The 26,795-nt window shown below is 47.8% G+C and overlaps 1 protein-coding gene across 8 annotated transcripts; it reads right to left on the reverse strand.

The window, feature by feature from the left end:
• Positions 1-1,925: 1,925 nt before the first annotated feature.
• Positions 1,926-26,795, reverse strand: GGA1 (golgi associated, gamma adaptin ear containing, ARF binding protein 1). Of its 8 annotated transcripts, none has more exons than XM_077339576.1 (18): positions 26,537-26,795; positions 24,175-24,259; positions 23,321-23,396; positions 20,612-20,710; positions 18,293-18,416; positions 17,380-17,558; positions 14,910-14,990; positions 14,178-14,315; positions 11,815-11,896; positions 10,938-11,045; positions 10,236-10,391; positions 8,486-8,550; positions 6,751-6,920; positions 6,355-6,629; positions 5,567-5,736; positions 3,748-3,864; positions 3,502-3,623; positions 1,926-2,398 (listed from the first exon to the last, which is right to left on the reverse strand). In XM_077339576.1, the coding sequence occupies exons 1-17, from the start codon at positions 26,565-26,567 to the stop codon at positions 3,513-3,515; spliced, it is 2,067 nt and encodes a 688-aa protein (XP_077195691.1). In that variant the 5' UTR covers positions 26,568-26,795; the 3' UTR covers positions 1,926-2,398; positions 3,502-3,512. The 8 variants fall into 8 exon arrangements, with proteins under 8 accessions (XP_077195691.1, XP_077195693.1, XP_077195690.1 ...); XM_077339578.1 differs by having other exon boundaries at positions 3,754-3,864; positions 26,537-26,792; XM_077339575.1 differs by having other exon boundaries at positions 1,926-3,623; positions 26,537-26,793.

Below are 26,795 nucleotides of genomic sequence, written 5' to 3' on the forward strand. Positions count from 1 at the left end.
CACAGGAATTTATCAAACTTTCTTAATGTGTGTTCATTTTAAATGCAGGTACTGCGTTTAACCTTCTGGGCCAATTTTAAATATTTGACAGGACTTAGTTTTGGCACAGTGAAAGCACAAGTTGGGGGGAGCAATGAAGGGGAGGGGCTTTGTGGGAAATGCAGTAAGATGGCAATAGCTCCTCCCAGCCACTGGGATTGGCGGAGCAAAAGCTGCTTCTGGGTCCTAGTGCTTTATTTTTACAGGTGCAAAACGAGCAGTGTCTTGTTGTACCAAAGTCCTAACCCATTTGTTGTGGCCAGAAAACTCATGCCACAATAAATTCTTTACGGTGCCATAAAACACTTTGTTATTTTAGCTGCAGGAGACTAACCTTTGGAACGTAAACTTGAGAAGGTGACTTTCTGGAACAATTCAGTAAGTATTTATTTTTAATCAGCATTTTTAAAAACCTCAGCTTTCATTTGTTGAGGAAAGGACTGCTGTTAAGACTGATTTGGGCTCCTGATTGAAGTGGATAGGTACATCATATTTGGTATAATGAGTGCGTCTTCCCCAAAGGGATCCTCATAGCTGATTTTACCAAGGTGATAGCCCACTGCTCTTGGATTCCATCCCTCATTTTTCAGCCAGGATCCTCTGAGGAATAGGTCTTCATACAATCATGAGAGAAGAGTTGGTTCTTATATGCCACCTTTCTCTACCTGAAGGAGACTCAAAGCAGCTTACAATCGCCTTCCCTTTCCTCTCCCCACAACAGACACCCTGGGAGGTGGGTGAGGCTACGAGAGCCCTGATATCACTGCCCGGTCAGAACAGCTTTATCTGTGCTGGTACTGGCCCAAGGTCACCCAGCTGGCTGCATGTGCGGGAGCAGGAATCAAACCCGGCTTGCCAGATTAGAAGTCCATGCTCCTAACCGCTACACCAAGGCGCAAGGAGTAGAATAAGTAACTCAAGCCAATGCAGTTTTATCACAATGGCAGTGAAGTCTAGATTGCTAGGAGAAGCATCTTCTCCCTATGCAACACAGAGTGTGTTACAGAGGGAAGCGTTACCCAGGCCTGAAATTGGGCAGCCACCTGCCCTGCAGCTGCTGCTCTGCTGCATGCCAAGTTGCTCCCCCACCCCTTGGCTGAATCCAGCTCTGTTATCATATGACTAACGTTGCTGCTGCAGATGCTCCTGCAAAAAAGGGAAGGGGAGAAGGAAAGAAGGAAAGAAGGAAAGAAGGAAAGAAGGAAAGAAGGAAAGAAGGAAAGAAAGAAGGAAAGAAAGAAGGAAAGAAAGAAAGAAAGAAAGAAAGAAAGAAAGAAAGAAAGAAAGAAAGAAAGAGCAGGGCTGGGGAAGAAGAGGAAGTGGGGACTCTGAGCAGCCGACCTGGCCACAAACTGAAAGTTCACAGTTTGAGCTCACACCAGCACTGCCAAGCAGTGGGGAGAGTTCCCAGGGTTGGTTAGCGTTTGCAGCAACTCTATACCCTCCTATCACCCTACAAATACCTTAGAAATACTTTGTTCTAGCCAGTGCAGACATCACTGCCCCATGACAAGCAGGGGGAGAGGGCCCAGTGTGGGTGCGCAGAGTCATATCTTAAAATTGCCTTTGAAGTTCCTGGCACTGAAACAGGAATTGAGATAGAGGAACAGAAGCCAGGATGACTGGGAAGTGTTATTGCTGCGGATCACACAATTCAGCTCCTGCCAAATCAGAATTATGAGGTTTGTTTAGTTCTTTTCATTGCATGCAGAATACAGAGTGTTTGTCTGAGATGCAGGTTGCTGAATTGGTCATCATCCGAACATTGCTCCTTTGGGCAGAAAACCAAATGATAAATCTTCAGGTTCCCAGCAGAGGAAAAAAATAAGGCTTATTTGATGTATGAGGATAAGAGTCCACTCATGCCCCTTGTTCTTAAGACACACTTTAGGGAAGAAATCTCTTTATTTCCCATCAATACAGCAGATTTCACACACAGTCTATTTTAAAGTCCTTTTCCATGTGCAGAATTTGCACCAAAAATATGCAGAAGTCTGTTCAAGAACCGAACCGAATCTAGAGAGAGAATTTTTTTTTTGGGGGGGGGGGGGGGAATAACCCTGAAAGAGGAACCAGAAAGTAAAAGCATCCAGTCATAGCAGAAACTCCACTTCAGAAAGGCCTTCCCACCAAAAGCTGCCAGTCACTGCTCAAAGACAGGCACACGATCTCATGTGGGTAAGGATGCCGGCCCAGCCCCCCAGTTCTTCGTGCCACTCCTGTCCACGAAGCCCAACTCCTCCTCCTGCAGAGCAGCTCAGCAAACTGAGCCTTCCCTCCCAGGCATTTCCATAAGCAGCTTGCTCACGACACAAGGATAAAGTTAGTCAGAGAGGCGGCATCCTTCTTTGCTTGCAGCCTGGGAGAGGGAGAAGAGGGGCGGTTGCAGCTGGCACAGACATGTGGGGAAAGAAAGCTGGTTGTGCCAGCCTTTCCTCTCCCACCCCCTCCACCCCCCCGCAAGGCCTGCTTCTGTGCCGCACAAGTCTTAACTGCTGGAATTCATAGTATGGGGAGGTGCAGGGTTGCCATGTGCCACGGCCAGTATCAGCAACTGGGACACCCCTCCCCAAACACCGATTTCTACTTGAGCTGCCCGTTCCCTGCCCTGATCAAGGAAGCCAAGGAGTGGAATAACCACGGTCACCCCCAGCAGGCTGCAACAGCCACAAAAGTACAATCCCTGCCTCGTAACTGCTCTGTAAGGCCATAATGCGAGTCCTTCTTGTGTAAGGCATGTCAGACAGACACACAAGGCTTTCTTCCTCCCTGCCCTCTAACCCAAGCCCTGCTCACTGGCAGCTTCACATGCATACTGGGGGAAATCAGCCCATGCCTACTTTGTCAGAGGAATAAGTGCCTTTTGAGTGCAAAAGACCCACCTCCCCTAAGGCTCTGTTGCCCTCGGAGACAGGAAGGAGCTGGTGGGAACTCCTATGACAAAACGGCAAGACCTTTCGCCCCACCCAAGCCCACCAATCCAACCTGGTGTCCCGGGTGCAGAGATACACAGCAAAGAGGCGTCACACCCTGCACCATCCCGGAGAGACCAGGACTTTAGGGATGCTCGTGGAGTGCTAAAGAACTAAAGGGTAATGGTCTGACGGAATCTCAGCAAGACAGAAAAGAGGTCCAAGGAGTTTCTCCCTGGGCGGGACCAGGTTCCTCAGAGCCGGCCTCAGCTAATCTTCAGCGCCTTTCCTTGAAAGGAAAGACACACCTGGGAAAGCAAGAGGAGGGCGAGGGGCTCAGAAAGCAAGGTAGAAAAACAGAGCAGCTGACTCAAGTCCTCCCAGCAGCTCCACCAACTCCCAAATAGGCACCCCGTCCCTTCTCATTTGCCTGCCATCCTCCCCACGCAGCGTGCTGCTGACGGCCAGCGTTCCAGTCTGAGAGCAGAGAGTGTGAGGGCCAGCCAGCCCTGGGAAGGCCCTTGTCCATAGAAGTTAATACACAGCACACCTGCTGTGGTCTTAGAGATTTCCCCATAACTCTGGAGCAGGGAACTGGTCCACATCTCCCAGTTCGTTGTAGGTCTGATCTGCGATGGTGAAGGTCAGTTTGTATCGCAGCCTCACTTTCTCCTGGATGGAAGGAAAGAGGGGCCACGGTTAGGGAGGTAAGGCAGTGACCACCACCCATCTGGAAGAAGGCTGGAAGCAGAGGGGAGAGGGTGAAAGAGGGCTTCAGGGGCTCTTTAGAACGCACCGTTACCTTCTGTGGGTTTGCAAGCAGAAGGACCTGGGTGATGGCTGTGGGGGGCACAATCGGGTTGAAAGCCGGGAGCTCCGTCCCAGAGGGAGGCTGCAGTTTCACCTTCATCACCTGCAAAAAATGACAGGTTAAGAGCACAGATGAGAAGATTGCACGTGCCCCTGAGTGAGCCAGGTCATCAGGATAGTGGAATCATTTTGCTAAAAACCCACCTAGGTCAGGGGTAGTCACAACCTGTGGTCCTCCAGATGTCCATGGACTACAATTCCCATGAGCCCCTGCCAGCAAATGCTGGCAGGGACTCATGGGAATTGTAGTTCATGGACATCTGGAGGACCACAGGTTGTGACTACCCCTGATCTAGGTGCCTTTCCCACAAACTCCTTCCCCTCTTCCTTTCACCTGCCACTGCTACTCAAAAATCTTTACAGCTTTTTGGGTTTTATGGCCATGAGTTTAAGAATTGGTCTGACTTGTTGGTTTTCTGATATTCGACCTTGGGAACAATAGCTAAGAAAGTGCCAGATAGCTGTGTTTTAAACAAACAACATCAGAACAACCTCTGGGACCACTCCAGCTAAGTAAATACTGCTCTAAAACAGTTCCCTCCTGGATATCATGTCAAACAATTTGTGGGATATTTTGGTTCATGACTGTAGCAACTCTCTCTCTCTCACTCACACACACACACAGCCCCTACAAGCTACAACACTCCCCTCCTTCAAAGAACGGATCACAAGAAATGTAAAATTATGCAATGGTTTTCCTTGATTAATGCATCTACTTAGGGATCCACAACTAGTGACTCATGGGTCTATTTATAAAGCGGAATTATTTTTAGCCAGACCAGTTGTTTTCAGGGAATGGCAGGAAGGCACACAGTAGTTACCTGTCACATTTCTACCTGCAACAACTTAGTGTAGGTAACTGGCCTAAGGTCAGCCAATCAGCATCATGGACAAGTGGAGATTTGAATCTATGTCTCCCAAGTCTTAATCCAATGCTCTCTTCACTATAACAAAACGGTAACAGTGTTGAAACTAAGCTAGTCTGGATTGGATCAGGGAGACCTCCTGAGACCCTGATCTAAGTCACTGGGTTCCATGATGGAAGAAAAATGGGAAGATGCAAATGTAGCAAACTCCAGCAGATCTCCAAGGTCACAGAGAGGATTTCCCTGCCCCTCTACATAATATCCTTCCAGTGGAGATCCTAGGCCCTTCTGCAAGCAAATCACATTCTCCAATAATCAAGCTGAAGGCCTTTCCCAAAACACCACCCCTCTCTGGCTCAGGTTGCCAGGCATCATAGGAGGTATGCAGGAGTAGAAGCTGTAGGGTTGGGACAAGCAGCCCAAGGGATGATGGCCGTCCAGTTCTAGCAGGGGAAGCTGACCTGCCACGTTCCTCCTCAAAGCAGCCCAGGCAGCAGACCAGTGATCTGTTTGCTAGAAAGGATTTTGCCAGGCCAACAGGAGCCAATTCCCTTAGTCACAGAGTCTTGCCCAGCAGGGCCTACAATTGAGGCCAGTCTGGACAAGCAACTACACCCCCCTTAAAGGCCTCCCCCAGCATCAAGTCAGACAGCTCCCCATTTGTTCCAAGGTGGAAATTGAAACCATCATGTCACTGATTGTTTGGCTGTTTTAATATTTTCAGTTACCTCTATTTATTGTTTGTTGTGAACAGCGCTGAGACGGCAGGGCCAGTAGGGGCGGACTATAAATTTAGTAATGGATTAAACAGAGGAACGGTACAGGGGAAAAGCAGGTTGAAGAGAAGGCTATGATACTTTCCCACCATGAAGACATCACCTTAGGGACAGCAGACTGAAAGACGATGTTCTTAATGGGCAAGGGGGCTGTACTGAGCATGGAGATGACCACCACCAGCACATCAGGCCGGTCGGGCAGAGAGTCCTTGGCGAAGTGGAAGAGGACACGGAAGCCATGGTGATCATATACAGTCACTGGGAGGATATTGCCTGGAGTGAAGCCATGTCGGGATGAGCACAGAACAGAGAGAAGGATTAAATCACTTACGGGCTAAAGACCAACACAGGGTAGGTTAAAAGAGAGCAAAGCGACAAATAATCCCTTCCCTTTTGCTAGGCTAAACTTGGCCCCTACAAATCTCTTGCGACAAGACCTCAAGACTGCAGAAGTTGGTCTCCAAGGGCAGGGAGGCTGACAGTCACAGCAGCCACTAAGGTAGCTTCTCTATGTAACCTTTGTGAACATCAATTACAGTCATAGAATCATAGAGTTGGAAGGGGCCATACAGGCCATCTAGTCCAACCCCCAGCTCAACGCAGGATCAGCCCTAAGCATCCTAAAGCATCCAAGAAAAGTGCTTGAAGATTGCCAGTCCTGTGTTCACAGCAGATTTCTGACTGATGGGATGTGTTGGGCTATTTCCACCCCCACCAGTTCCCCACAGAGCTGAACAGACTACTGAGTCCAACACACTGCTGTGGACTACAGCCATCGATCCACCACCCCACAAGCAGAGGGGCAGTCCTTTCTGTGCAAATCTCCCTCTACGCATCCTAAGCAACAGAGCCATGCCACGTCACGCAGATTCAGGCTATCCTCCAACTCACTTGGTTTGATAGACTCCAGAGGCACAGTGACATTTGTCAGAGAGATCTCTGGGGGTGCCTTTGAAGCGGGAAGGCCTGCGATGGGAAGTGCAACTGCAGAAGGTGCAGGAGGCGCTCGAGCGACCGCAAGGGGTGCTGGTTGCTCTGAGGGCAGGGGCAGAGGTGCAGAGAGACTTTGGAAGAGGGGTGGGGTGCTGTTGGTGGTCGCAGATGGGCTGGAGCCACTCTTGCTTTGGAGGTCCCGCAGTGTTAGTCGAGGGGGTGGCTGCTTCTCCCTGCAAGGCGGACAAGAGACACAGGCTGTTGCAATGCGAAGCAAGTGACTTACCTGCCCTTCGCCTGGAAGTTAGCTCCAGACGGAAGCCGCTCTCAGCCCTTCCCCGCCTTGCTTCCTACCATCTGACTTGCTGAGACTCTGGCGGAAGGGACTGCTGCAACAGAGTCTTGCCCAACAGGTCCAGGTCATCCAGGCCACTGGTGGTGGTGGGAGGCGCTGCAGCAGGTGGTCCAGCGTCAGCCTTCCCCGTTGGGAGCGAAGCAGTGCCCAGTTCAGGGCTGTCAGAGGACTGCAGTGAGAAGAGGAGCCAAGCCAAAGCATGACAACCAAGCCAGCAGTCATTGGCCATCAGCTCTTCGTTATTTTGCTCTCAACCTAACATACCTCACAAGGCTGCTGTCAGGATAAATAAGGGAGAAGGGAAGAAGGTGGACGGCCACTTTGGCCCCCATTGGGGAGAAGAGTGAGGTATAAAGGAAAGAAAATCAACATGAAAAGGTATTATTTGAGCAGAAACCGCTTATTCACGACAGGGCTAACACCAGATCCAGATTTTGAATTAAACGTATTAATATTGAACGATTTAAAATCTTTTATAATGTATCATCAAACACATTATAGCATATTAACTATTGCCAAAATAGTTCATACCTAAACAATAAATATCGGCTTGAAAATTTGTCTTATATATGTCTATAGCCAGGTTGTTTTCTAACTCTGTAGATTGCCTTCCATAAAAATGTGTGTGCTGCATATTTTGAGGGAGTAAAACCCCGTCTCTTTCCCCCACCTCATATTTTCCTGGGTACTCCCCCACCCCCTTGGTCTTTCTAGTTCCCTCTCCTTCCCAGGGAAGCAGATCAATGTTGACCTGTAAGGTTTTCAGTGCCATACTAATTAGCCACACCCTTCTAAGCTCACAGATTTAAATGGACTTGGAAGGGCGTTACCCTGTTTAGGATGGCACCGCCAGAAAGGTGAACCCCACAGCTGGCGAAGACAGAGCTTGTCTAGGAGGGTGCTTTCAGGGAAAGAGGGAGCCTCAAGCCACCCAGGTCTCTGCTGGTACTCCAAAGGAGCAGGAGTCCCCTCTCCTCTCACAAAGACCACTGAAGAAAAGGCCATCATTTTAGCTGTGAGGAAGCTTCTTCTTCCTTCCCAGATTATTCTGATGGCGGGTGAGATGTCAGCTTCCCCTGCTGTCGCCCATAGGGCTAATTTTAGGGGGTTTGTTGTATTATTGTTCTGCTGCCTTGTATTTTTGTATTGGATTGTTGTGCATGCATTGCTCCCCAATTTTATTGGGGTTTTAATGCACTTTTGTAACCCGCCACAAGTCCTATGGAGAGTGGCGGGTAAGAAATCAAAATCAAAATCATAATAATTCTCTGGCTCTGCTCTGACTGAGGCTCCACTCCTCCCCCTTTTCCCCAAGAGAAGATCCCCCAAGCTGGGGTTTAAGAAGATGGTGGGGACAACCTCACTCTTTTGGGATTTCTGACACACAGGCCACATCTATGTGGAAACAGCATGCCACCAAGATGAAAGACCAATGAAGCAAAAGAGCATGTGTGTGTGTGTGCATGCTTTTGTTCCAAGTATGTGTGATGGGGAAATACTGCCAACCGAAACATATACATAGAGCAATACACACATAACACCATCATCAGGTGCGAGTTTTGCAGAGCAAGTTCATCAGAGCAGAAAGTTAATCCCGTTGGGCTCCGGCCTCAACTCCCCTGCAGAACACAAGCGTTGCAAAGTCCCGTGCCTCAGCACTTCCCCTTGGGCCCAAACCTTTCAGCCTGGTCTTTTTCAACTGAGAGCATCCCCACGGTTTCCCCAGAGCCTTACTTGGAAACTGTTCCAACCACCATTATCTGGACCCTGGGCTGAGGCTGGTGCTGGGTCGTTAAGCCCTAGAGAGAGGGATGGAAAAAGCAGACATGAGAAATGAAGTCCCACAATGCCAGGCAAGAAGACTCTGAACTCCACCTGCCCAAGGGGGCCCCTAAAGTGGTGAAGGGCCACTCACAACTCTGCCAGACTTGGAGGAATGCCAAAGAGGGAAGCCCCCTCACCCCCCCCCCAGCCTCCTCTTTGTTCTCGTTCTACTGAGAATGGCATTTGGGATCAACCATCCTGTTGCTGTTTGGGCAACGTTAAATCCCTGGGCTTTGCTCAATGGGTCCTTGGGTATCATTTTTTCTTTCATTTTATTATTCTGCCTTCAGCTTGCCCTTCTGCTGAAGAGCACAGCATACCATACGCGGCTGTCCTACCCTTTTCTCTTCACAACAATCCCGTGAGAAGTTAGGCTGAAAGAACGACCGGCCCGAGGATGCCCAGCAAATCTCGGAACTTAACACGAACCCTGAACTCAGGTCTTCCTGAGTGAAGCCACTGTAGAGACAGGTGCATTCTTCTGGCACCTTTATTCACAAGAGACCCAGCTGGATAAACAAAGATGCAAATGTCCATTTGCACACGTATATGTACCAAAGGTGCGAGAGGAAAACGACGTCCTTTAAACACTCTGACAGATTCCAAAAGGCTGGTTAGCATGTGCTTATTTGCTGCATGGGATCTTGCGTGTGTGCTCCAGGTCTCAAGTCCAAAGCTAATTTAGTTTTTCTGCTCGGTGCACACCCACAACCTGTCTCGGTTCTTTGCAACAGGAAACATTCGCTAAAATAGTTTTCTTGTCATTATCTTACTGCATGAGGGAAACAAACCCCCACTCAGAACACAGTCCACAGTTCCCTCTGATCCCCACCCCCAGAGTGGAGCAATTCACATCCTGAGCAGAATAGGACTGCTCTGATCTTGAAATGGGCCATGGGTAGTTCGAGACCCTGCGTGGCTCCCGCCTGCTACTGAGCGGGGCTTCCGGTGTCAATGAGCGGCTGCTCACCCACACAGCACAGAAGGAACAGAGCTTCCCATACGGGGAGCTGAGAAGCTCTGAGACAGAGTTAAAGTCCACTGGGGAACCACCATTCAAGATCGGAGTCTACAGCAGCCTGCAAGCTGCCGCTTACCCTTTAAGCAGTTGCTTTTTTTGCAAGCAGAAAGACGCAGGGGCCACTCGTGTTTCATTCTTTCTACTATCACAGTGCTTTGTTTTGGGGTTAATTTAATATGCAAGTGATTTGCACAAGTATGAGCAAAAAAACCCCCAAGTAATATACAAACTGAGCGAAGAAAACCGAGTAACATACGAATCCCACTCACAAATAGGGCTGCGGCATCTGGAATTCCCAAGAGGATGAAGAGAGCTGTCCTGGCCTGACATGACCATTACCCACAACACAATCCTCCGCAGAGTTGCTCCCTTCTGCAGTCAGGGGGCTTAGAAGGGGACAGCTTTGCTTCAGAGTACCCTGCAGGCCCCAAAGTGCGCTTTGCCTGACTCTGCAAAAAACATTATACCCGAACCTGCCCCGAATGCTTGTCAAGAAGACAGAGACCTTTTCCTGACATCACAGGATAGCGGAGCTTCATGGCAGTGGGGGCCTTCCCATACACCCTGCCCCATTTCACACCAGCCCCTTTCCATTCCACAATAACCTAGAGATAGCACTGAACACTTCCCTGGACTCACCCAAGGACATGAGTTCATCGTCCAGCAAGGATGAGGAGCTGCACTGCTCTGGCACGGGAGCCACTGAGCCACCTGAGAATGTCGGTATGGCTGGGTAGGAGGGGGCAATGGGTGGCATGTCCAGTCCCGAGAGGTCCAGAAGCGCTGAAGTGCTGCCTGGGGGAAGAAACAAAGCCTGTAGACAAAAGACCCTGAAGAGGAGGACAAAAACCATGCCCTTCCTGAGCAATCACTCCTGTATGCTTGTCAGCAGCTTGTGCTGAACTCCCACACTACTACTTTGTCTGAACCGGGGATTCCCAACCGGGACTCTGGGGAACCCTGGGGTTACGTGACTGCTCCCCCCGGGGGTTACACAGCCTTTCCCAGAAGTTCAGATGGCTGCTGACATCACTAGACGTCACTGGCGCCCCCTTCCCCTGTTGCTCTACAGGCCTAGTCTTTCTCCACAATGGAAATGATAAATGATTGATTGATCAGTCGATTGGCTGGTTCCCGCATTTTACTTCTGGAGGGGCATGTCATCACTTCTGGGGTTCCTCAAAACCGGAAAAATATTTCAGGGGTTCCTTTACAGTCCAAAGGTTGAAAATGTTGGAGCAAACCCTGGATGTTCTGTGGGAGGCCCAACCAATTGCTCTTCAGGTTCTCCTTTCAGGAGGGGCCAAGTTCTCCCCGGCCTCTGTCCCCCCGCAGACTCACCTCGGAGGGAACCGCCCACAGTCTCGCCATTTATCTCCTCTCCTTTCACAATCTGCTTGTAGAGGTTGATCACTTGGGTGAGGTTGTCGTTGGCTTGCAAAATTTCCGCTGCAACAAGAGGACACCAGCGTTACAAGAGTGAGGCTTCATGGGCACCCAAAGTTCCCACAATAATAGATACACGTGTGAATTTGGAGCCTCATCAGTTGTGTATGCTAAAATGTATTGTGCAGGTTAAAGAATTAAGAGCGTGTGGGATTAATTTACAATCACTTAGCTGGAATGGTTGTACTGTAATCTGATTTGGATTGTTGTTGTTTTAAGGACTACCAAAGCAACTTTATAGCAACATGGGATCTAGGTTTGCGTATATGTGAAAACACTGCACAGAACCCCCCTTGAGGTAGCCTTCCCTCAAAACAAAGTTCAATCCAGGAGAGTCATCTGTTCTGGACAATACACATGTGTGCATACTGTAAACAGGATCTGGGGGAGCATGAGAAGGGGTGTCAGAACTGGGAGGAAGCTGCTAGCTAGCCCTGTAAGATCAAATCACAAGTCTCATGGCAAGATCATTCCTACCTGAATCTTGACAATGACAGTTACAGTGTGCCATAAAGGAATATGAAGGAGACAATAGTTTCTTGAGATTGTATCTGCAAGCACCCTAAACCAGGGGTAGTCAAACTGCGGCCCTCCTGATGTCCATGGACTACAATTCCCAGGAGCCCCTGCCAGCATTCGCTGGCAGGGGCTCCTGGGAATTGTAGTCCATGGACATCTGGAGGGCCGCAGTTTGACTACCCCTACCCTAAACCATGGGGATGCACATGACACTGGAGAAGAGCCACAGGCGAAGCTGTCTGGCTGCCCTTACCTAGAGCCTCGTCATTGTCCTCTGTGTCACTGGCAAGCCGGAAAAGCATGGGTCTCATGCGCTCACAACGCTGGTACAGCTCCTGTCGGAGAGGTTCAGTATTACAATGCTTAGCTTGGACAGTACAGCCAATTACTAGCGGCGTATGGTATTGCGGAGTGTGTATTTGATACGCATGCAATTTATGTTGTGAATCCAATAATTAAAAAGCGGGAGGAACAAGATGGGCAACAATGGGACGCAAAAAGACCTGCTGAGAATCAACCCAGACAAAACAAAGATAAATAGAACATATGAACACTTTATACAGAATCAGGTCACTGGTCCATCTATAACTTAGTATGGCCCATCAACTGGCGACTCCTCCCCAAGGTCTGAGGTGCATGTCCTGCTACTCTGGGCTCTTCAAACTAGAAATGTCAGCAACAGAACCTGAGACCTCAACAAAACAAAGCATGTGATTCAGCTCTAAACCACGGTTCCTTCCAAAATCTGTGTGGAACTGAAGTGAGATTTCAAATATCAGTACTTCAAAGAGAGTAGTGAATGAAGCTGTACTTCCAGAGATAGCTGGCAGTGCACGTTGCACACATCAACAGTGGTAAAATTGCTGAGTATAAGTGATAACATATTAGCATGGTCACAGACCCATCTGTCTTCTATCACAGTGCTTAGCAGACCTGTTATGTTCTGGGCTCCTTCAGCTTAGCAGCTCTATAGGGAGCCTTCAAATAGACAACTAAGCATTAGGTAGATTCTGAGGAGAGACCTTCCATTCCAAAGTCAGCAAGCAGATCTGTTAAATTAGAGTTCATAAATACTTTCAAATGACATCCCACGAAGTGCACATTAAATGAAACATTTCAACCTTTTCAGGGAAACAGGCAGATGACATGATACACAAGAGTGCTACATAACACAGTTGGAGCCCAGTGGCACCTTTAAGACCAACGTGCACACTTCTTTAAATCATGCACACAAAAGCTTATCTGTAATCTGTATCTGAGAGCGAAGGTAGGCTCCCTGGCCCCTGCCCCGAAAACGGCTCGCCTTAAAAACGCTGGGCAAGCCCCGGGGAAGGCGCTCCGCGGCTCTAGGAGCCGCGGAGCGCCTTCCCCGGGGCTTGCCCAGCGTCTTAAAGCCCCCCCCGCCGCCTTAAAAACGCTGGGCAAGCCCCGGGGAAGGCGCTCCGCGGCTCCTGGAGCCGCGGAGCGCCTTCCCCGGGGCTTGGCCATCGTCTTAAAGCCCCCCCGCCGCCTTAAAAACGCTGGGCAAGCCCCGGGGAAGGCGCTCCGCGGCTCCAGGAGCCGCGGAGCACCTTCCCCGGGGCTTGGCCATCGTCTTAAAGCCCCCCCTCGCCTTTACAACGCTCGCCAAGCCCCGGGGAAGGCGCTCCGCGGCTCCAGGAGCCGCGGAGCGCCTTCCCCGGGGCTTGCCCAGCGTCTTAAAGCCCTCCCCTCGCCTTTAAAATGCTCCCCAAGCCCTGGGGCCTGGGGAACATTTTGCTACATGAGCGTGAGGGGAAGCAAACCCTCCCCTAGGGCCCGCTGTATTTTTTTGACAGCGGGCTCTACTGCTAGTACTGTATATAAGACACAACTGAGGTTGTGGGAGGATTTCCATGACCAACTGAACGCCTACCTAATTGGCTGGTTATCCAACAAACAGCCAATCGGGTAGGCTGTCCTGCCCCTGGCTGCCTCCTCCTCCAACTTCTTCCACCAGGAAGAAGCACCAGCCTGCTCTATTGGCCTGGCCCCGCAAGGTAAGCCAGCCAGTGAACAGGAGCTAGGAGGGAGGGAAGGAGGGAGGGGGAGGGTGGGCATGGGATGACAGCTGGTCCCAGCCTCAGCACAGTCTGTTGGGGGGGAGGAAGGCTGCATCAACACCACATCCCAAAGCCTAACTGCAGCCTGGCCATCCACCTCCACATGGCCTGAACCTGCCTCCAAGCCTCATGCTGGAGCAGCTGTGCAGGCCTGGTGGGGCCTTCCCCATGGCCTTGCAGTCCCATGCAGGCCTGGGGACACCAGAATCCTCCCTGCCACCTGCCCACCCACCTCCCTGTGGGCTATGGGGTGCTGCTGCTGCGCCAGCACGGATGCAGGTGCTTCTCAGCCCTGTGTGGACACAGCAGCCACCTCCGAGCCAGCTCCCCAATGGGCTACTGCTCACTGTATTCCTGAATGCAAGGGTTTTGCCCTAGCACCTTGAATAAAACTCTGACAGTCTTAAAGGTGCCACTGGACTCAAATTTTGTCCTGCTGCTTCAGACCAACACGGCTACCCAGCAGAATCTGTCTTCAAAGAGTGCTACATGAATGACCACTACCAGTGACCTATACCCAGTTCCCCTTTCTCACCTTCATGAGGTCCTCACTGCTCTCTGTTGTCTCCCCTTTGCTATAGTTTGTCACCATCTCTGTCAACAGCTTGACGTTGTTGTTCACCTCCTCAATGGCATTCACCCTCTTGGAGATCTTCTCCATTCTCTTTTGGTCCTGGAAGGAGAATAAAGGTGAGAGCAGCTTTCCCCTTGCTTCTACCCTCTGGAGATCGGAATGGCTGGAATAAGCAAATACAGAAGGCCTGGCCTTCTTGGTTGGTATTTGGAAGGATTTCCAGTTTTGATGGAGACCTTAAGACCACTGCATAGCGGGATAATATTGCTGTCATCTTCGTTTAACATTAGGATTTAGCTAGGCTATCTACCAAGAGAATTCGTGGCCATCCAATTAGCTCTCTTTACCCTCAGTACAATACCAAACTACTTGTAATTTCAGGAACACCCCTTCACAATGCTAACAGGTGAAAAATACAAACACATGGTTGTCTAACTTCATTTCATCGAGCCATTCTCAGTCCACAGGTTAGTGTAGATGCAGTAGCCATATAGTTAGAGTTGCACTGGGAAAATCAAGGTTCAAATCTCTGCTCAGCTATACAACTCACTCTTGCCCAGCATCAGCAGCTTCACAGGGTTGTTGTGATGGCATCACTCTAATCTGAACTCCTTAGAGGAAGACTGACACATAAGAGAAACAATCCCAGTTGAAGGATGGGGGTGGAAACCTTTCCCACGTGAAAACACTCACCTCTTGAACCATCTCTTTGATGAGCTTGTTGGCAGCTCGGAGGTCCTCAGGGTGGGAGCTTTTGAGCAGGCGAGCCAGCATCTGCAAAGACAAGCAGGTCAATTTCTTACCAATTACAAGAACCCAATGAAGAAATTCAACCCTCGGGAGGAAATATAAAAGAATATTCAGCCAGTTAAAAATCAGCCATGAAAAATCAACTTAAATCTACATTGAAAGCCACCATTACCATGTTAATAATTAATTGTATGTGGCAGATTTAAACCTGTTTTTGGCCCAGTGAACTCTTAATCTTTGTTCACATCCAGGCCTGAGTACCTGCAAGTGACTCAGGCTTTTTCTCCCTTGATGGCATCATAATACTAACAATCAGGTATACAGAGCAAATAACAACAATGGAAAAACAAATACACGGTCAGTTCCACTTCAGACAAAACTGCCGAGTAGGAAAACAAACGACAGAAGAAAAGTAAGCCAGTTCAAAAAGAACAAAGTTTGAGTCCTGGGGCAGCTTCAAAAGACCAACTAAGTTTTATTCAAGGTGGAAACCTCTGTGTGCACAGCACACTTCGTCAGACAATGAAATGGGAGTTACATGACCACACACATAAGCAGAAAGTGGATCAAGGGTTAGTCCACAGCATATTGAAAATGTTTACCAGATACAGGGGGCTTACAGAAATAACAAGCGAAGTTATCAGATCATCATTTGTTTGGGTTCAACTCCAGGGGGAAAACATAGTAAAGGAAACAAAAATGTCAAAATTAAAGATTAACGGACAGACACGTTCCCAATTGTGGAACCTGAGAGCAATTAAAAGAGAATCTGTCACTATGATCCAGTTCAAAATGAGTCAGCATTGCCAGCCTACTCCAATCCTAGAGCCAGGCTGCTGCCTCAGTATCAGGTGGGAGAAAGGATGTGAGCCAAGATCACATACTCTGGAAAATCCTAGTTCCCTCTCTTTGAAACAATTCTGAGAAATGGAATGTTTAATAGGATGAGATCATCAGAAACATCAAGGAAATCAAAGTCAATAAACCAGCAAAAACAGACAAGCCCGTAAGAGAAATGAGCTACACTCAAACCATCAATTGCTATTATAATTATTAGCTTTAGGCAGGAAAGTCAACTATAAAATTCTAGTCTCACAGAAACTCGCATCTGAATCACCCAAGTTGTTCCAACCGCAAGGGAAATGTCGAGAAAGGTCTATTTTCCCCCTACATACCTGAAACCACAAACATTTCAAACCACTTTTTAATATATATTTCTGCATAGGCATTACCACGTCAAACCTATGTATAGATTGTCACAGCCATATATAGCTTTCAACCACAGAAAAGTATATGAATGCAATATAACTCCTGAATGCATGTAGCATTCAAGCTAATTTCTACACAGAAGTGTTTTCCATGTGAAAGGTTTGTAGCATGTGGAGTAGCCCTTTGTTTGCATTTTGTGGTGGTCCTCTGGGGGGAAGTGTCGTGCAGAGAAATGTTTTGCTTACATAGCAGTAAGCTTGCATTTCAGAAAACAGAATTCTCCAAGCAACCTGGACCATGACAGACCTCTAAGGTGTTCTTTCTCCTTTCTTTAAGAGATTATACTGTTATGAAATTGATAAGACAGATGATCTGATATTCCAGATGGCACAGGTGCAAAATACATCCAGCGGTGGAACTTGCCTTCTAATGCAATAGAAAAACCACAACCAAAAGGGAGATACTAGCATCAGATCCTTAACCAATAATTTAAATGCGGCACGGAAACTATGGCAGATCAAGAAAGGAGTCCTGGAACAGTCACTCAATTCAGACCTTCACAAATTTTCCCTGGATTGAGGAGACAGCCCTAAACATTAAGGATCCAGACTCATCATTCGGACTTCAGGGTTTCACATTCTAAGTACCACATTTTTTTCATTATTGGTACTGTTTAGCCTAATCCTAGCTTCTTTACAGGTTCTTGGGATCTTACTAAAGCTATTACAAAAGTGCTATGCTATAGAAATTAATTTAATAGTGACTGTAGATATCATCGCTACAATAAAAAACTGGCTTCTAACCCTAAGACTTGTGTCTCTCCAATTTCTCATAATTTCATTACTGCTTTAAACATCTCTGTACTGGAATACTGGACCAAGTATACAATGCTGCTGTTTAAGAAATGGATTCATATACCACCAGAGAAGGGTATAAAGTTAACATATAAGCCAGCAATGACAGAAACGTTCTGCACATACATTTTAATGTCAATATAACACAACATGTTCTGATGTGAAATAATAAGCTTTGTACTTCGGACGATCATGGAGAAACATCACAACAAAATCATTGCTCAAAATGCTGGATGCCACAATGAAATTTCTAGGTAACATGACAACCTGGCGACTGGGATTTATTAAGCCCTGCCTTTAACTGCCCAAGAACTGGTAACACTACAGGTCTAAACTGAAAGGCCACTTACAGAAGAAATTATAAAGCACCCACTCAATGAAGGAACTGGTTGCAGAATATGTATCCCTGGCACCAGGTTAGTCCTCACCTTGGACTTTTCCTCATCATCAAAGATAACATTTTTTGGCCTAGGAGGAGGCAGTGGAAAGGGTGCATCATCTGGCAATTTGGGATCACACTTCACAATCCCTGCAAGGCAAGAAAGATTTTACCAACTTACAGACCATGTCCATTTTTCATCAGTATGGGTTAAAGAGATGCCACCTGAAGGGTCAGGAAATGATAGCTTAATAAACCCTGCACTGCACTGCACTCCCCTTGGGCACTCTGTTGGAGAGTGATGAGGCCATGCCATGGTGCCTTCAGATTCAATAGTTGTACAATGTGTGATTTTTAAAGTCATCTTTGGATTGTGTTGTATTATGTGTAGGGTTTTTATTGGGGGTTTTATTTTGGGTTTTAATACTGTAACTTGCCTCGAGCCTTTGGGGAGAGGCAAGTAATAAATATTATTATTAATATTAATACTACTACTACTACTAATAAGAGAGCCTCTTGTGGTGCAGAGTGGTAAGGCAGCCGTCTGAAAGCTTTGCCCATAAGGCTGGGAGTTCGATCCCAGCAGCCGGCTCAAGGTTGACTCAGCCTTCCATCCTTCCGAGGTCGGTAAAATGAGTACCCAGCTTGCTGGGGGGTAAACGGTAATGACTGGGGAAGGCACTGGCAAACCACCCCGTATTGAGTCTGCCAAGAAAACGCTAGAGGGCGTCACCCTAAGGGTCAGACATGACTCGGTGCTTGCACAGGGGATACCTTTACCTTACTACTAATAATAAGCAGAACTTCAGCTCAGCTTTGGAGGTGGCACTGTTTTGTGTCCACACAGACAGCGAATGATGGAGATGCGGGGCAAGATGTCTCACCTTGTTTCTTCAGCATCTTATAGGCCTCGGTAATCTTTATTTCATGTGGCAGCCCCAACGTCCAGCTATACAACAGTTCCAGGATCTTAGATTTCACTTTCTCAGAAGTCCTGCTTCCTAGATACTGAGCGGAGACAATCATAGACTCATGTCAAACACAAAGAAATTGCATTCAGGAAATCCGGCGGGGGCAAGGAGAACAGTGATCTCAGTGGCTCAAGCATAAGGTGAGTTTGGTTGGCTGGAGTGGAGTGGGGTGAGTAGAGAACAGTTAACATGGCTTATATATTCCTACTGTTATGATGGTCAGTTCTTAGTCTGAGGAAGATGCTTGCACTCGAAAGCTCACGCCTTGAATAAATCTTTGTTGGTCTTAAAGATGCTGCTGGACTCTGATTTTAACATGTTAGTCAGGCACTGTCAGCCAGCAAGAGGCAAAACCACACTGAAATCTTATTTGCTCCCCCATCACTGGTCACTTTTACTATTGGCAAGAATGGTTCTTTATACCCACTGCCTAAAAGGACAATAGGCAAGTTAGAAACTCTTCCCAGTTGTGTTAATAGGTGCAGTTAGAAAACCCAGAAACACCCCCCCTCATCAAGAAAATTAGGAACTGCTTTGCAGAATCCGACTAGCTCAGCCTTTCTGAACCTTTTTATTGTTGAGAAACCCCTGAAACATTCTTCACACTTTGAGAAACCCAAGAAGTGGCATGATCGTGCAGAATATGGTTGGGAAGCACAGCTATGTACATGCTTATCTGGGGCCTCTTCCCTTCCCACCCCTTCCAGGCCCATCAGTGACCATTTGGGTGGAGAGGGTTGCCATGACTATTTATGGCCATATCACCCATATTTAACAAATTTTTATATATAATTAACTCCCACCTCTGTGGGAAACCCTTCCAGGGCCGTCAAGAACCCCCAGGGTTTCACAAAACCCTGGTTGAGAAAGCCTGGACTAGCCCATCTCAGCTCAGTATTCCATTCCAACAGCAGCCCCAAGAGTATCTTTTAAGTCCCAAGAGTATCTTTTAACTCTGGATGGCTAAGTTATTAAAACACACAGGGAGAAGAAAATAACTGTTAGCCAGGATGGGACAAATCCCACAGAATACAGGTTCTTCCCATAATTTACATTACTGCTCCAGAGCCGAAAGCTGGGTTCACTTATTACTCATCTAATGTGAATCTATCTAAATCATCCTCTGTTCATTTCAGAATACTGGAGAAGGAAGCAGATTCTCTTCTACCAGCAGCTACTACAAGCAGATCAAGTTCAAGGAGAGGTGTAGGACTGACTTAATCTGGACAACGGTCTGCTCCAATCCTTACCATCAGCAGCAGCCACTAGCTTTCGCTAAAACTGCTGAATAGCTTAATCATGTAGTAGCAGCTGTTCCTTAGCATGCAAAAGAAGCTATCTCCAGATTAACTCATCTCAGAGAAAGCTAGAAGTTTCTCTGGCTCCTGTTGACTTCTCCTTTTCTCAGGAGACAGAGAGTGACGCAAGGCAAGGCAGTCCCCCTCACCCCCCATCTCCAGTAACATAGTAGTCGCTGGTGGAAGAAAATCTACTCTTTCCTCTAGAATGGGGGGGGGGACGGAGGAAATTGAAAGCTGCCCTGGGCCTGTTAAAAATGAACAGAGAGATTCAACCAGGATGCATTGATACACTAAATGCTTTTCAACGACGGTTCACGTGTAAGGTATATAAGAGCCCAGACCTCCCAGCACATATAAGGCGAACTCCAATTGATTCACTGAGATTCTCCAACACTGGAGTGAATGCAAGTCAGTGTCTGTAAGTAGCCCCTAATACACCTCAAAGCTCTCATGAAGTTTTGGCTTGCTCGGTCACGAGCTAGTCAACTAACCTTCTTTCCTAAGCTCCTTTCTACCATTTCTCTTCATTACAGGGTGTTGAGCCCGAAAGAATACAAAATGTTCCCTTCTTTGCTCTTTCAAGAGCCTCTTGTGGCGCAGAGTGGTAAGGCAGCAGGCATGCAGTCTGAAGCTCTGCCCATGAGGCTGGGAGTTCGATCCCAGCAGCTGGCTCAAGGTTGACTCAGCCTTCCATCCTTCCGAGGTGGGTAAAATGAGTACCCAGCTTGCTGGGGGGTAAACGGTAATGACTGGGGAAGGCACTGGCAAACCACCCTGTATTGAGTCTGCCATGAAAACGCTAGAGGGCGTCACCCCAAGGGTCAGACATGACTCGGTGCTTGCACAGGGGATACCTTGCTCTTTCAAACCCATGACACCAGCCCCGCCCTCTCCCCCTACTCAACCCCGCCACCCCAGCAAAGAGACCAACCTTGGGTGACACCACCTTGATGAGTTCATTAAGGAAGCGGAACTTGCCCACCTCGTTGTGGAAGCGCTTGCCACAGTTCTTCATACAGGCCTCCAGCACCTGCAAGAGAGCACAGGATGAGGAATTCAGGGGCTGGGAGTCCTTTTCCTCCCAATCCCAGCTCCTGGATGCAGCTCAATAAGGGGAGCGGACTATTTAGGAGACTGCACACAGAGCATTCGGATGAAGCATACCTTCCAGCTTGCATTAAATAGATCCCTTCGCTTCTCAAGGCCTCCTTCTTGGCAAGAGATACATGACATGTGACGCTGCCTTATATTGAACTGGACCAGGAGTTCATCAAGGTCAGCACTATTTAGATTGGTGACAGTTCTCCAGGGTCTCTGGTAGTGATCTTTCGCATCGCCTACCACCTGACTCTGATGACACCGTAAGCATCTCCACAGCACCGGCTGATGTCACAGCCAGAGTTCTGTCCACCCATGACAAAGCTTCAAGGGTTGCCGGCAGCAGTCTGGAACGCCTGTGCCGATTGCCAATCTCACAACACCAGGCCCCATCCACATTATTCATTCTGGTGTCAAGCCACTTGTGCTGCTGTTTTCTTATCAAGCCAGCAAATCTACCCACATGGTTGCTATTAATAGGGTCCTACACAGCCTTATTTTAGTCCCCAGTCTGGTCTCAAGCATGAGACTGGAAATAATCACAGGCAATCCCATCTGCCTCCAAGGCTAGATTACCCTCCGCTTCATAGGTGCATTGAGACAAACCCCTGAAGTTGGAATGTACCACTTTAAACTAAAATGTAGATAAGGAAAATTACTTGTATGTGCTGACAATCCATGACAGAGATCCCATATTAGAAGTGGCACATGTTCCAGCATGCCACAGAAACAGTGCTTGTTCCTCCCAGGGACTCAAAGATCCCTCACCTTGCCTTTGAGGAGTATACAGTTGAGGACAATTCATTAGACACAGAATAATGGCTTAGATGGTTCTGATTAGACACCTGAGCCAAAGTCTCAAATCTCAGTAGGAATGACACATGGGAGGGGGGAAGGTCTTAAAAGTAGCGTTCATATGTATATAGTCAACAGACAATTGGTTTTAAGGAGTCATTTAAACCAGCATTTCTCAGTATTTTGGTTTCGGTCCAAAGAAAAGGCTATTACTGGATTGTTGCATCTACTGTCAACAAACTCTCATTTAACAACATTAGGTTGGGAGACTGTTTTCAAGGCCTGTGAATAAAATTCTGGAACAATCTTTATACTGCTCCGTGGGAGCGGTATAAATAAAGCAGTAAGGGGTGTGGGGGAGGGCTCAGTCTGGGATGGGGAAGAGAGGTCATTGGCCCCTTGCCCCCAGACTGACGAGTTGACCCGCCCACCCCCCAACCTGGGCTGCCTTTGGACAACAGCCACCATTACGTGGCTGTCCACCGACAAGGCAGGTAGGCAGCTGGCTGGCCTAACCTACCGTGCGACCCTGAGCGGGGGGAGGCTTTCGGGCGGCCCAAGGGCCTGCCCCGAAGCCCTGGAGTTGAGCGGGAGGTGGGGGGAGCCTTCAAAGCCGGGCATAATGGGGGGGGGGGGTCCGTGCAGAATTCAGTGTGGGCCTCCAAGCCCTGTGCTGAAGCCGGGGGCCGGGAGGGGCCTCCCGCACCCACCGCCCGCTAGCGCTCGCTGTATTTTTTATACAGCGGGCTTAATTTCTAGTCTCCTTATAATTGTCAAACGCAAGGAATTTCACCGGTTGCAAAATCTAGTTGGGATCATTCATAAAGTATGTTTTAAGATATTTCATCAGTTACAGGCTTCAACAAAGTGCCCTCCCTGCTTGATTTGGAACAGAGTACTGGCAGAAGAAATAAGATGGATATTGTTAGCAGGGTGCTGGAGTAAAAAAAAGGTATCTATTATCTCTTTTTATTATCCTGCCCTTCACACAACAACTTTTTGGGGTAGGTTAGGCTGAGAGAGAGTGACTCACCCAAAGTCACCCATTGAGTTCTAACCACTCTTTGACACTGGCTCTCCTGGCGTGATTCAATTGTTTTAGCCATCTGGATTACTTTATTCTTTTGGCTCTTACATGGAAAAACCCTGCTTTGGAACAAGGGTTGGAGTTGGACTATGTGGTCATCAGATCCCTTCCACCACTAACTCAATATTACTCATGTACCCATTACAATGTAAGTTGGCAATATGTTTTGACAGCTGTCATGGGTACCGAACAAGTTGTCCACCCCTGCTCTGAGTTACACTCCCACGTCAACCCTGAAAAGTTGCCAAGGCAAAATGTCAAAGAGACAGAAGACAATGGAGTTGGCATGTGCAGGGATCCCCTTTGAACATTAATAGAGTATGAACATTCAGGGCAGCTGCCACAGGAAGGGGAATCAACCCACTAGAACCGATTACTCCCAGCCCTGAAAGAGAACACTGTCCAAGGAGTGCAGGGGTTCAGCATCCTAACCCGGCCAAAGATGGTACCCAAAGTGAAAAATGCGTTTACCTCTCAGACAAACTTACAGTGCAAATCCTAAGACCACTTTCCAGGGAGTAAGCCCCACTGAACAGCCTCATATAGGGTTCTGAGTAGAATGCTTTAGGATGGCATTGTTAAGGTACCATGCATGAACACTCTATAAACCTTTCTACAGTTTTTCATTAAGCTGGCAGTAAGAAGCTTGTGAAGTCTTACCGTGAGAGCTTGAATGGCTTCCCATTCTTGTGGAGACTGGATCTTGTGGGCTAGTAGCCGGGTAGCAAGGGGTGGGCTGAATACCAAGACACAGGAATGGTTAGTGAAGCGATGACACAGGTCTTGCCATCAAATTTCTATTGCATTTTAACCCCTTCCCTTCCTCACAGGAACTCAGGGTGACATACTTCTCCTGTCCCCCAATAGATCAGAAGAGCCCAGCAAGGTAAGATAGCTTGAGAGACAATGAATGGCCAACTCAGCCAAGAGAAAATTTTCATCTAGCTCTCCTGGGGCCTCGTGTGATACTTTACCCAACACAGGCTCTTGCTGAGAAAAGGTATTGCTGTGGAGTCTTCCATTATACTTGGGTTAACCACAAATAACATCTTAGTTTTGGTGCTTGAAAGATTAAAGCTTATGGAAAGAGAGGACATGTGACCTGAACGTGTCAGTGAGAGGCAGGATCCAAGTATCATTGGTGCATTTACTAAGGCTCACAGCTTTTACGTAATGTTCCTTACTCAAGATAAGAATTGCCCCAGTTCTCGTGCAGCATTATAATGGGTAATTTAAAAAATATTGTTGTGCACAGCATCCGTTCAACAATGCCTTAGTTTACTAAACACTTACTTCTTTTACTGTTTGTTTTCTACATTCCACAACTCCTAGCAACCCAATTAAAATGTGATAGGTTTCCTCACAGGTTCCTGTTGTGTGTTTTTTTTTTGTACGTTTGCCAATAGCTCCCACAAACTAGCAGTATTATTTTTTGCTGATCGAGGTGACAAAATCTGCTTCTGACACTCACAAACAAACCACATTTCGTGGGAAAAAGGAATGAGCATACTAACCCTTCTAGCTCCTTATTGAGCTGATCACAGAAAGCATTGATACTGTCCCATTCTAGGTCCTTGTTCAGAGGATTTGTCGCCTTGTCTGGATCAGAAGAAAAAAGACAGTAGTCATGAGGGGAAGAGATCCAACATGCCAGAAATAAAGCCAATTGGATGGTTCCTGCTGGCTTTTCCACTCCATCTCACCCACTTCCCCTCCTTTCTACAGCCCCTCTCCAGCACAGATTTCTTCTTGCAGGTCCCACAATTCCCAGCATCGCTTTTTTAGCGCACCTTCCTTTTCCACCAGTAAGAAAAGCTGATTGGCTCCAGCACTATCTGATACATGATATTCCAACTCGGGGGCCTTTCCTATACAACAAAAATAGGATCTGGACCTAAAGACTGACTCAGGCAAATGTGGAAAATAAATAACACAAGACTCAGTTTAAATAAGCACTATCAGGACAGCCAAGAACATGCACAAGGGCTTAAGAGAATCCATGTTGGATCAGGCCAAAGGCCCATCCAATCCAATATCACACAGTGACCAACCCCCAGGTGCCATCAGATTTACCAGGAGGGCCAAAACTCCAGAAGCCTTCTAAGTACCAAGAATACAGAGCACCACCGTCCCAGACAGAGGGTTCCATCAATACCTTGCAGCTAATAGTCACTGATCTCTGCTCCATATGTTTATCCAACTAATTTTAAATGTATTTTATATAAGTTTTAAATGTATTATTTATTGCAAGGTTTTATTTACATTGTTGTAACCCACCCTGAGATCACTGGTTCAACAGGGATGGCTTATAAATATAAATAAATAAATACATTTTCCTGCACCTTTTCCAGGACTTTTTTTTTTGGGGGGGGGGTGACCAGAGATGTATACAATATTCCAAATGAAGCCATATAATTGATTTATGCAGGGGTATTATGATACTGGCTGATTTCTTTTCAATTCCCTTCCTAATAATTCTCAGCATAGCATTTGCCTTTTTCATTACTGACAACCAGTGAGTCAACATTTTCATTAGATTATCTTCCACAACTCCTAGTCAGTTATCACAAGTTCAGATCCCATTAATGTATATTTATGTGTGTTACTTTGCACTCACCCACAGTGATGCTCATTCACCCAACTTTCTGGAGCGTGTCAGAGTCCTCCCTGGTTCTCATCACACCAAACAATTTAGTGTTGGCCACAAACTTAACTCCTTCACTGCTTACTCCTAACTCCATAAATTAACACGTAAAAAAGGACCAGGCCTGTAGTACCCTACTTTTTACCACCTTCCATTGTGAAAACCGCCCATTAATGCTCACCCTCTGTTTCCTGTTAATTAACCCAATTTTAATCCACAAGAAGAGTTATCTTATCCTCTTATCCCATGACTGCTGAGTTTACTTAGGAACCTTTGATGAGGAACTTTAAACATCTAGTAGTAACCCTTGTCCACGTGTTTGTTCACCCCCCTCCAAGAACTCTAAAAGTTTAGCAAGACAAGATCTTCCCTTACAAAATCCATGTTGATTCTTCCTCAAATACATACTTCTGTCACCTAAATTTCAACATACTCTCAGAGTTCCTGTGGAAGAGTGCCTGCTTCATTAAATAACTATAGCCATAACACAGAGAGAAAGATCCAGCTAAGAATATGCACTTAAAACTGTAGCACCCAAACACATATTTAAGAACACCTAGCTCAAAATCCATACACCTGAACACAACTTTAAAAATCTTCCGGCACTTAAAACCAGAATGGGTAAAATATGCTTGGGAGGTGGGTGGATCTTGTCCAAACTTTTAAGGAGGGTTTCATTCGCTACCGAGAATGCTGACAGGACGACGCCTTGGGATTATTCAAAGGAGGCGCTCTTGCAAGCAGACATGCCCAGGACGGGCCTACTCTTCCCACCGGAGCGAGTCTTCCTTTGCAATCGCTGCGGGTTGGGCAGACACGATAAAGGCACCAATCCTAAAGACGCCTTCCTGACAGCAAGCCCCCCTGCAGAGCACGGGACTCGCTTTCAGGGAGACTCGCTCAGAACTGCTCCCTGACTGTAGCTGGAAGTTCCTGCACTGAGCAGGGGGCTGGACTAGATGACCCCGGAGGCCCCTTCCAGCTCTTATGATTCTATAAGTAAGACCAACAATTATATGAATGTCCCAGATTAATTAACAAGGACGCAGACGGTGCTGGGGCCCCCAGCCCCTCGACTCTCCTGCCCCTTTCCTCAGGAGGGATTCCTCCCGGCCTGGCCCACCAGCACAGCTCTTCCCTGCGCCGAGTCAAGGGCTACGGGGAGGGAGAGGGGGGGCGGGGGTCCCCTCCGAGCCTGTGGGCGTGAACCCCGGAGGCGCCTCCCCACTCACTGATCCTCGACTCCAACGTCTCCGCCTCCATCGGCTCGGTCGCCCCTCCCCCCGCCAACGTCGCCGCCGCCGCCGCCGCCAGGGCTTCTCGGTTAAGGGGACGGGATCCTCAGCGCCCTCCCGGTCCGGTCGCCTGGAGCCATAGAGCAGGCACTCAGAAAACCGCCTAGAGTGTCACTCTGGGAACGATAGAGCTGCGGAAGTGACGGCTAGAGCGACCTAAAACTTGTTCCTCATTTCACATCCACCCCCCCCGCCT

Source organism: Paroedura picta, chromosome 5, assembly GCF_049243985.1.
Source record: "Paroedura picta isolate Pp20150507F chromosome 5, Ppicta_v3.0, whole genome shotgun sequence".
Lineage (NCBI taxonomy): Eukaryota > Metazoa > Chordata > Lepidosauria > Squamata > Gekkonidae > Paroedura > Paroedura picta.